This window comes from Myzus persicae, unplaced genomic scaffold (assembly GCF_001856785.1).
Source record: "Myzus persicae strain clone G006 unplaced genomic scaffold, MPER_G0061.0, whole genome shotgun sequence".
In the NCBI taxonomy this organism is placed as follows: Eukaryota; Metazoa; Arthropoda; class Insecta; order Hemiptera; family Aphididae; genus Myzus; species Myzus persicae.
Genome location: NW_019101150.1, coordinates 3,441 through 14,811, shown reverse-complemented (window position 1 = coordinate 14,811; position 11,371 = coordinate 3,441). Strand labels below are relative to the sequence as shown.

At 29.2% G+C, this 11,371-nt stretch overlaps 1 protein-coding gene across 1 annotated transcript; it reads right to left on the bottom strand.

Moving 5' to 3' along the window:
* Window positions 1–7,423: 7,423 nt before the first annotated feature.
* On the bottom strand, window positions 7,424–8,820 carry LOC111027963 (transcription factor Adf-1-like). The gene is made up of 2 exons (XM_022306480.1): window positions 8,510–8,820; window positions 7,424–8,392 (listed from the first exon to the last, which is right to left on the bottom strand). The coding sequence occupies exons 1-2, from the start codon at window positions 8,640–8,642 to the stop codon at window positions 8,103–8,105; spliced, it is 423 nt and encodes a 140-aa protein (XP_022162172.1). The 5' UTR covers window positions 8,643–8,820; the 3' UTR covers window positions 7,424–8,102.
* Between the last annotated feature and the right edge of the window lie 2,551 nt (window positions 8,821–11,371).

Sequence of the window (11,371 nt, the reverse complement as noted above, 5' to 3'; positions counted from 1 at the left end):
TAAAAATATGCAGTTATCCATATTTTAATAATTATTATTGCTTGTTGTCTTTTACAGACTATGACAGACTGTAGTGGTCAAGTTGACAGTGAAAATGCAATTCAGGATGAAAGCATTTTGTCACGGCATGAATAAGTAAGTTAAAAGGGTACCTAATTAATTTAAGTTATGTCTTAGTTTGAAAATGTTATGTTACATTTTATATGTCTATTTTAGATTTTGGGAAGTAATGATGTGATTACCATTAGTACGAATTCCCCCGTTAATATTGGCTGCTTCAATGAAACATTGTCAACGTATTCTATAGTAAGTTTTTTTTTATTAAAAATGTATTTTCATAATCAATTCATTTGTAGGTACTAATTAAATAAAACTATTTTAATTTTGCTCAATTTTATTAATTCATGTATACAGCAATTCAATTAAGGTATCTTAATTAGGTAGTTTCGTAGTATTAAATTCACTATAAATATAGTTTATTTTTTTTTTTTTACAAGGAAAAAGAACTTGAAAAAACAAGAGCCGAAGTGAAACGTATTCAAGTTGAAAATGAAAATATGAAAACATTTATTCAGGAAATGTCAAAAATTGAAGAAGAAAAAAGATTAACTCAACTGGAGATTGAACGCTTGAAAAAAGAAGTTCAGAAGAGTAATGAATTGTTACATAAATTCCTTAATGATGATCAAATATCGGCCTTAAGTACACCCACTCGGCAGTGGGCTAATGACACTATTGTAATGGGCTTAAAAATGCGGTTTGCGTTAGGAGTCCATGGTTATGAGCATCTTAGGCAAACAAAATATCCTCTTCCTGCATATAGTACGCTGACAAGGAGGCTACGTCAATTTAAATTAAATTTTGGTATATTTACTGATTTGCTTGAGCCACTGAAACATAAAGTTTCCTGTATGGAGGAAGGTGATCGGTTTTGTGTTATGTCAATGGATGAAATGGAGATAAATCCCCAGATAAGTTTTGATAAAAATCGCCACAAAATGTTTGGGAATGTTACTCTTGGAAACTCAACCAAAGAAGGGAACAAATTGTTAGTGGTTTTAATAAGAGGTGTAAAACACACATGGAAGCAGATAGTAGGTGCTCATGTAACTGATGGTGCTGTAAATAAAGAATCATTCAAAAAGTTCATTTTTGAATGCATTGATTTTGTTGAAAGTTGTGGTATACAAGTTACATCTTTGTCATCTGATATGGGGAACTGCAATAGAGCTCTATGGACAGAATTGGGCATACAAATAAAAAAAGAAGGCGTTAGAGAAAACAAGTTCTACCACAATGGCCATTACATTTTTATTACCCCCGATGTGTGTCATTTACTTAAAAATTTGAAAAGTGCTACATTAAAGGGGGATATTAATTTACCTGTAACTTACTGTGAAAGTAATAATCTACCAACTCAAATTATCAAAGGTTCTTATATTTCTAAGTTGTGGACTGAAGAAATAAATGCCGGAAACGAACTTAGAAGTTTACACCACTTGAATCGTAATGATATATTTCCTGATAACTTCCAAAAAATGAATGTTGGAGCAGCTATAAGATTCTTTTCTTTGAAGACTGCTGTTGCTCTTGAGTTAGCTGTAAGATTTAAATCGTTACCACAAGATGCTTTAACAACAGCCCACTTTATACGACTCATTTATGAATGGTTCACATTAACAGCCTCAAAAGTTAGTAAAACGTCAATCACCAAACACAACAAAGATTTGAAATATGATTTTTTAGAAAAAATCATTATATTATTTGAAAATATAACTATTGGAAATGGTTGGAAGCCGTTGAATGTTGGTTTCATACTTTCATCTTTATCTATAATAGATATCTCAGAAACTTTATTCACTACAGGCTTTGACTTCATAATTTGTCATAGATTTACCCAGGATGCTATTGAAAATATATTTTCGCAAGTTCGCCGAAAATCTGGAGCTACACCAACAGCAACACAATGTCTTAGTGCCTTAAAAATTATTTCTGTTTCTCAATTCATTTCTGATATAAAGAGGAGTAGTTATGTAACTGACAGTGACACATATTTAATAGATTTCTTTCACAAGTCCAACAACGCAAGTGTTTCCAGTAATTTGAATTTAAATGAAAAAGTAGGGCTTCTCACTTATAACCTACCTAGTAATACATTTGAAACAAAACATTTTAATTTTTTAGCAACTTTTATAAGTGAATTTGACTTAAATTATTTGTACCACCTAGCTGGTAGTACTACTAATATGCTATTAAAACATTGCTGTGAAGAGTGTCGAATTATGCTTCAGCAAAATCTACCTAATGATAGTCAATTCGGGAATATGAAAATATACACAACTCTATTAAATCAAGGTGGACTGAAGCATCCTTGCATGGGAGTACTCCAAATTATTTGTAATTGTGAATTACTTTATACCAAGTACAAGATGTATATTATACACAATTCATCTAATAATTTAATTAATAAAATTGTTAATGATTTATCAATTGAATTCCCAGCATGTATTAAATTCTGTAATATCAAACAAAGAACTGTAAAACACTTTTTTACAATACGATCATATTCAACAGTTAATTTTTCTGTTAACTCCAAAAAAAAGAAAAATATGTATGGCACAGCGTCTGCCAAAAAATGGAAATAAATAATATAAGAATTTAAAAACGAGACATATTTTAATTGTTTAACTGTAATTTTTCTAAAACTTTGTTTTTTGTTGTAGTTTGGATTAGTATTAAGTATAAAGTGTTTTGTTATTTATTTATTTTTTTTGTTGTTATTATATATTATGTCAAGGGTTGCTAACACTGTGTTTGAAATAATAAAATTAAAAAATAAATACATTTTAAAAATAGTTGTTTTATTTTGCACAGCTTAATTTATTTATTGAATCATCATTTACCACAATATTCATAGTTACCAAATAGGTATATAAATTTAAAATACATACATATTTAAATATAAAATCGTTTATGATGCTGTCCCAAAAAGCAAGCTTGTGATAATGGATGAGTTAAAAGTACAATTTACATGATTAGTTATAACTTATAATATTTTAATAATACTAAACTATATGAAAGTCTAAAATTAATGAAGAGAAAAAATAAAAAACAAATTTAAAAATAAATGTTAGATACAATATAACGCATATAAAACTAAATTTCTAAACTATTTAGATCTACAATATTTATGTAGTTCAAAAATTGTTTTTTTTTTATTTTGGAAAGTCGATACATCAATATTTAAACTTATAAGGAAATTAATAACTAAAATCAGTGAATCATACTTTTTTAATATATATTTTTATGTATTTAGTAGATAAAATGTAAGAATTTTAGAATCTGTAAGAAAAATATGGCTGGTACCTACAAAGTTAATAAAGAATTTGGAAATCGTTCTAAGCTTGCGCATATGATCCATATATGAGGCATTTCCTATATATTTGTTGACAATATTCTATGAATTATGGCCTTACCTAATATTTCATAAAGTAAAAAAATTATATATAAATGTTAAGGATACAATTCAAAATTTTACTTACCTAATTTTAATAAATTTGTATAAAATTGTTTTGTTAAAAAAATTTGTTTCAAAAAAAACTAACGAATTATTTAACTTAACGTTGTAACTTAATTTTTTTAACTCGTTAATGCTCAGCCTTGCTTTTTGGTCGCTTTTATGATTAAAATTACTTAATCACTCTTTTTATTATCTTTAACCACTTCCAGCCCTGGTAATATCATCTAATGTTTCACAAACTATTTGTAATTTTGTTTCCAATAATTTCTTTTCTCTTTGTAACAACAATAAGTTATATTTGTTCCTCTCTTATACTTTCGAATAAACAGTATTGCCAGCTTCGTTAACACCCAACTGCTAAACAAAATACAAAAACAAATAAATATAATTACATTGATATCAAACTTAAAAATATTTCTGTTTATTAAAGTTTATACCTGTAAACTCCTTTTCAAAGTAGTATTTTCTTGTTGGACTAAAAAAAGTTTTTGTCTTTCTTTTAGTAATGTTGAACCATTTACAAAATCAGAATCTTTCGGTTCACAATTTCCATTATTGGTTAAATCCATTATTTATTTAACTACCTATAGTGGAATTTCAATATTAAAACTGATCAAATAAAATACTAGTATTTACAATCAATGATTTTACTTAGTTAAGTAATAATATAAAATATTTAATTTACAAATTTCCGTCCAAACAACGTTACTCAATGGTCCAAAACTCAAAATTCGGGATAATCAAGTTTTGATAAGAGTAGTTTAGATAACTTGTGTCGCAAAATGGCGGATGATCATACCCACTTCTTTAGTGCCTTAGTTCACCACTACACGTTCGGTGATACGAATGACGTTTATTTTATTCCTTATTGACAGTATTATATTATAATATAAAATTTATAAAATATGTTTAAGTATAATAATAATATGTCTGACGTGTGTCCAGGCCCACCCTAGGGAGAACACATTATATCGACAAAAATGTTCTGATGAACTCAAGACTAATGCATTTAAATTTGATAAACAAAAAGAAATACATGTATAATTATTGCAAAAATATTAAAGAAAAAATATTGGACAATTTTGATCTCTGAAAACCTCTCATAAATGTTATTTTATACTAGTTTGAAAAATATTAATTTTTAAATATATAAAAGAAAAAACATTTTCTATACAGTATGTAATTAAAAGTGTACCTAGTAATAATAAATTGAAATAAAAACTATATTTTATTCTTAATATCAAAATGTAAAATATATATAAAAAAAAAAAAACAAAATATAACTACTGTTATTATAATAAAATTAAAAATTTAAATACTATTATAAATTCAACAAGTTATAAAAGATATTAAGATAGTGATATTTGCGCAGGGTATTATGTTATATTGTGGGTATAAACTATAAACAGTTAATACCTAATCAACTAAAACTTATCAACTTATAATCAGTGATTGAAATGACATAGGTACCTAGCCAAGTTTTTTGTATGAATATTCCAGACATATTATTCATGTTAGAATGTTAGATCATAATAAAATATTTATTGTATGTAATATTAATATAGGACTTCTTATAATTGAGCACTTAAAAACCCTTACGCTAAAAACACATTTAAGTATCAAAAGTGTTTTAATTATGATACTTAAAACTAATATTTTTCCATATCAAAAAGATAACCTAATGGTTTCTAAAACAATTTTTAAAAAATTGGACATAACTTTTGGCCATTCACTTCTCAGCCATCGATAAAATATTTGCATATTATATTATTAGTACTTAGTTCACAATGACTTGATCACTTATTTTATTACTTAGTATTGAAAAAATAAAATGTACCTACCTAAATCAACATTTAAAATATAAATATTTTTAATTACCTGTGTGCTCACTGCTCAGTGTTGTAACCTGTATAATATTTTCAACGGTATTTTCAATAGTACGACACACGGAAAACAGACAACAGTCATACACTCATACGCTGGAATATAAAATATGTAATAATAACATAATAATAATATAGTGATTCGTTCGATATAACATACCGTCTATTAATTTCGGTCGCCGTCGGCCGTCGTGGCGTCGGAGCGACACGACGGTTCTGGGAAATACGGATAATTTAAGAATTATATCAATATATTTTTGTTACCCATCAGATATTGCATTTGTATTTCGTAATCGTATACTCGTGTCTCGTATTGCATAATATGCATTATAGAACTAATAGTGAATAATAACTCCTTTTTTTTCGACAACATTTATTAGATAAAACCAGACCGGACTGGACCAGACCGTGATTCTAAAACTTATACAGAAAAAGACCGATTTAATATTTTTAAATTTTGGACCGATCCGAACCAGACCAATGTGTTTAATACTTAGCCTAACCAAAAAAAACCATTAACATTGGAAATCAGACTGCAATGGACTGGACTTCAATGGCGTTTAATGTAAAAGACCGATTTAGACCGGACCGCGGTCCGGTCCGGTTCAGTCCAGACCGGTCCGAACCAGACCATGCAGAGCTCTAGTAAGGTGTAAGGTTTAAAAAAGTTCCATTTCATCCGCATATTTTCATTTTTTTTACAAATTTTGTATTTTGTTCTGATACTGTAATAGATTTATTAGCAGCTCTTCTGTGCCCATCTCTCAGACTAGTCCAAATTTGTTTGCAATTTTGTACTAAAAAATAATAATATTAAACTTTAATGAATGAAATAGGTACTATTTTTTTTTAAATTTTAACTGGTGTTGACCAACAAAAAAAATTGTTATTTTATATTTAAATTTCAAAAATACCTGGTTGGTTGATTTCATTGGCAATTTCTCTCCACAGCGATTCTTTACAATGATGGTCACTATATTTTTTTTCACACATATCGTATAACGATTACCTAACTAATTCAATGAACATTTCTGTATTCATTTTATATACTTAAAATTACTTAATTTTGTATTAAATCTCAAATGTGTACACCTCAGACACTCAGTACGTTATTTTGATTATGAACTTATGCCATTCATTACTAAAAAACCCTTTTACATCGTCGATCGTCGTCGATTTGACATGCCAGAGCATATCGCTGCTGTAAAGCCCGATTCACACTGTTACGGCACGGCACGGAACGTCACAGCACGTAACGGCACAACAATATATTATATTATTAGTTTTTATGAGGTAATTCACATTGATACGAACGACACCGCACCGTCACGTTACAGCACAGACCGGACCGACCGACCATCATCCGAAAGAATGTTTTGACGGTCCGGATCGTGCTGGTTCGTGTCGGTACGTCCAGTGTCGGTGCAGTGTGAACACAGAACCGGCAAGCAAATAAAATAAAAAAAAAATTTGATTATTTTTATTATTTTAATTTATATAATTAATTACGTTTATTAGAAATAAAATAAAAAATCGATTTTGTTGAACACTGGTTTTGCGTATTCCAGTTGTTTTTTTGTTTTCCCAATTATTACGAAAAGTACTATGCTTCTGTGCATTTTTTAGTTTCGACCACGTACAATATAGATATTTTATATTTCTACCAGATAAAATATTAAAGCACTTTTTTTTGATAAAAAAATCGTCATCAGACAAAAAAAAACACATCTCTGTAAAATAAAGACATTCATCCCTCAGCTTAGAATCTAAAATATTTTAATGTAGGTAGGTAACAAATGTACAAAAACAAAAATTATCTCTTATCTTTTTAAATTTATTTAAATATAAATGACAATTTAAAAACAGGTATAGCTATACATAATTCTAATTTAATTAAAAAAGGGTTAAATCACTTTCAAATTATAAGAAGTTACTATGGTAAATAAAGTTATAGTAATAATTAGTAACTGATTATAAATAATATTTTGATTTAATAAAATATAATATCAAAATTAAAACATTTGTTTTTTGTCAACTTAATTACGAAAACCAAATATTAAAAACAAAGTAGTTATATACTAGCGAACTATTTTCATTAGGTATTAATTTTTTTTAAAAGATTTAGATATTTAGAAAATATTAAAGAAAAGTTACATACTCTAATCACTGGGTTTTGTGTACTTATAATAATTATTATTTGCAGGATAATCGTACATATTGAACTGATTTGGACCTGCTGCAGTGTTCGTAATATTTAAATGATCAGGATTTTCTGTGGAATTTGTGGTTTGTGATCTAGCGTGTTGAACGTTTGGCAAATGATTTAATTGAAGTATGGTAGGAACGGTTTGTGTTTGCATTTCTGGTAGTTGTTGCAATGAGCCCTGATTAGAAATAGTTGATTGTGGTTGTGTTTGGTTTTGTCGCAGTTGTTGTAATTCTAGTTCAGATATAATTTGAAAAACTTTAGTTTTCGCTATATGTTGAAAGTACGGTGAAAACTGTTTGGCCGTTTAACACATTGACGAAAATAATTGGTCCATAGCATCTGACTTGCTTGTTGTTGGGTTTGATTGTTCAGATTTTTTTTGTTCAATGATATATTTCATAAGAGTAGATGATGCAGTCTCAGGTGGTTTCAATGAATTGGTTTTTTTAATTTTTTTTTGTCTTGGTTGAACTGGAGCGGGTGTATTAAATTATGCCTCTGCGTTTTGAATAGTATTTTCAAATGAGACAGAATTCTCACCTTCCACTTGAATTTCCTCATCATCTGAATGAGATAGAACTTCATCGTCGTCATCAGTTACCACATCAATATTACTAATGGAATCCCTTTCCTTCATATTAGGTTTTAAAAATTCCATTTCATCCGCATACTTCCATTTCTTTATATATTTTGTTTTTTGTCCTGACACTGTAATGGATTTTTTAGCAGCTCTTCTGTACCCATCTCTCAGACTGGTCCAAATTTTTTTGCAATTTTGAACTAAAAAAAAAAAAAATTAACTTTGATGAATGAATTAGGTGCAATTTTTTTTTTAGATTTTGACTGGTTTTGACCAAAAAATAAAATGGTTATTTTATGTTTAAATTGTAAACATACCTGGTTGATTGATTTCGCTGGCAATTTCTCTCCACAGCGATTCTTTATGAGGATGGTCACTATATTTTTTATCGCTCATATCGTATAACGACGATCGTTCCCGAACTAATTCAATCAGCATTTCGGTATTCATTTTATTATTGAAACCACAAGTTACTTTTAATTGAAATACCTATCAAATGTGTACGACTCAGTACGTTGTGATTGTGACTATGAACTTGTACAGTTCAATACCGAAATAAAAACACCAACGACACCGTCGTCGATTTGACATGCGAGCGCGTGTCGCTGCTGTAATTTGTCCTGCAGGAACACGTAATATATATTTGTTCTTCTGGTTCGAAGCTATAAAAGAAAATTAGAGTAATATTAATTAGGAATATTTCAATCGTATACAAGGTAGTGTAACAGATAAGCTGGCCACACACGGAGCGGTTTAGCCGCGCGCGGTCGCGGTTCCTATCTGCATCAGTGTCCGCGACCGCTTCCAAACTTAACTTACACACGAGGCGGATTGACCAAGCGCGGACGCGGATTTCGACCGCTATCACGTCCGCGTCCGTATCCGCTGTTTGTTTACACACGAGGCGGATTATGAATGCTGTTATGAATGAAAAAACCGCCATAAATCCGCAGCCGTTGATGGACGAACCGCTTCGTGTGAATATGGCTATTGGAAATCCATAGTTTAATTTTAGCTGGCGGACGCGGTCGACCGCCCGAAAATTGAGCAAGCGCTATTCGAGGCGGACGATTCGACGACGCTAGTAGTTTTACTTCGTTTAAATATACCCATTTAAATATAGGTGTTTAACCTGACCAAAAAAAAACTTATGCTACTTTACCCTAGGACAACATTTTTTTTTAACATTTTAATAGTAAATAATTTAAGAAATATGCCCATGTCCGCAAATTTCTAAAATTATATTTTGAAAAAAGTTATTACGTTCCAAATGAATTTAATCAAAATAAATATTGAAATTTAAAAAAAATTCTAAAAAATAAACTACTCGTCTTAGATACATGTTTTTAACGTAAAATTTTTTCTTATAATTAGATTCACAAATTGGCTAACTTATCCCAAAAAAATGTAGTTAAATAAAAAATCTTTTAAATTCAGTATTAAAAAAAAAATAATAATTTTTTTGTATCATACATAAATTACTATAATAAAATACTATAAATTATATATATATATGAAAAAAAAATATTCATTATAACAAAAGTTATTGCATTAGTCAGTTCTTTCTGTTGCACCCTGTATTATAAAGTGTCATAATATCAGAGTAGAGAGGAGTTAAAATTCATAATGAATTGTTTGCGATATTTAAACCAGAATATCAATATGTAGGTTTAATACAAAATCGTAAACAATAGGTATACATCGTTCTCAGACACACAAATACTCCACTGCACGGAGACTATATGTCCGGATCCGGAATTCCAATCTATACAGCATGAATAGATTACACAACCTTGTGAGATTTCTTTATTTAAAAATCCAGATACCTTACAGCAAAATTGAGGAACAGGAAAAGTCATTTGAACAAAAAATATTTCTTACAAGTTATAGTATGCGGACACTTAGGTATTCACAGCCAAAGGTGAAACATCAACAGTTACTTGTCGGGGAAGGAAAGAGCTGTACATAGTAAAAATTAGGATAATTTTCAAATTATTAAAATTCAATTTTTTAAGCTGAAATTGATGAAGTAAAAACTATCTTCATAGCGCTCTGTCCCTAGAAAAGTACACCAACTTAGTTATCACAATAGATATCTCTAGAAACAAATTGCTGACCAACTAAAATAATAAAACAATTTTATAAACATCCTTAAACAGCTTTTTTTGCTAAATCGTATAGTAACCCAAGATATTTGTTTTGAATTAAGGGAATGTATTAGTTTTCTCATATCTGCATTCTATGCACCATCAACCGGACCAACTTGGGGCATTTTTAAAACTATATTGTAAATAACATTAAGATAATTAATCTAGATGTATTTTCAATGTAATATTTTGTTTTAGTTGAGGTTTAGTTTATTAATTTCTTTTATATTTTAACCATTCAAATAATTCATTCTATGTTTTTTTTTCATTTTTTGCTTGCCCCATGTTGTACTGAATATCGACAAAATAAAAAATAAAAATGAACACACCATAGTTAATTAGAAACTTGTCAATGATTTTATTTGTAATTAACTGTCACCATAGGGGGGCAAATTTCATAATAATAATTCTCGGTTCATAATGATTAATTATGTGTTGTGTAATGTACATGTGCATTATGCACCTTGCAGACCGTACGCCCGGTCCATTAAAATCTTAAGGTTAGGCCAAAATACTGATAGTTTTCGCTCTCCATAATTTCCAGTGGTGTAGTTTTAAATATTTTTCTGGGTATACACCTAAATTGAGAAATATTTAATACGTGGGGGGCTCTGCCCCCCACACTCCCCGTACACCAATTGAATTAGATTTATCTGTTATTCTAAATTTATTTAAATATATAATAATATATGATTCCATTATAACAAATTAATTAATTTATTATTTATAATTTATAAAATTGTCCACAGTGATTTTTTGTCTGTTTGTTCTTCTAATGGCTTCACTTTCCTTGAACGGTTATCATCGGCCGATCTGTGCTGCAACAGCCAGCTTCCAACATATTTGGGTTCCATATACTAAGAGGTGGCCCATTTATATTTATAAACATAAGATTTGATATATTTTTTATTGTCAATTTAGATCTTAGATCAGAACATATAATATTCATTAAACTGAATCCTGAATCGTTCGCATTCTGCAGTAGAAACTAGCAATGTTTTTATTAGTATATGTAATTCCTGTATTTCTTCA

What these genes read in the sequence shown, in the direction of transcription:
- LOC111027963 (XM_022306480.1), bottom strand. Translation starts at nt 8,642, where the DNA reads ATGAATACCGAAATGCTGATTGAATTAGTTCGGGAACGATCGTCGTTA. An exon ending in CAGCGAAATCAATCAACCAG is followed by an intron (nt 8,393 to 8,509) that starts GTATGTTTACAA and finishes TTTTTTTTTTAG; the next exon opens with TTCAAAATTGCAAAAAAATT.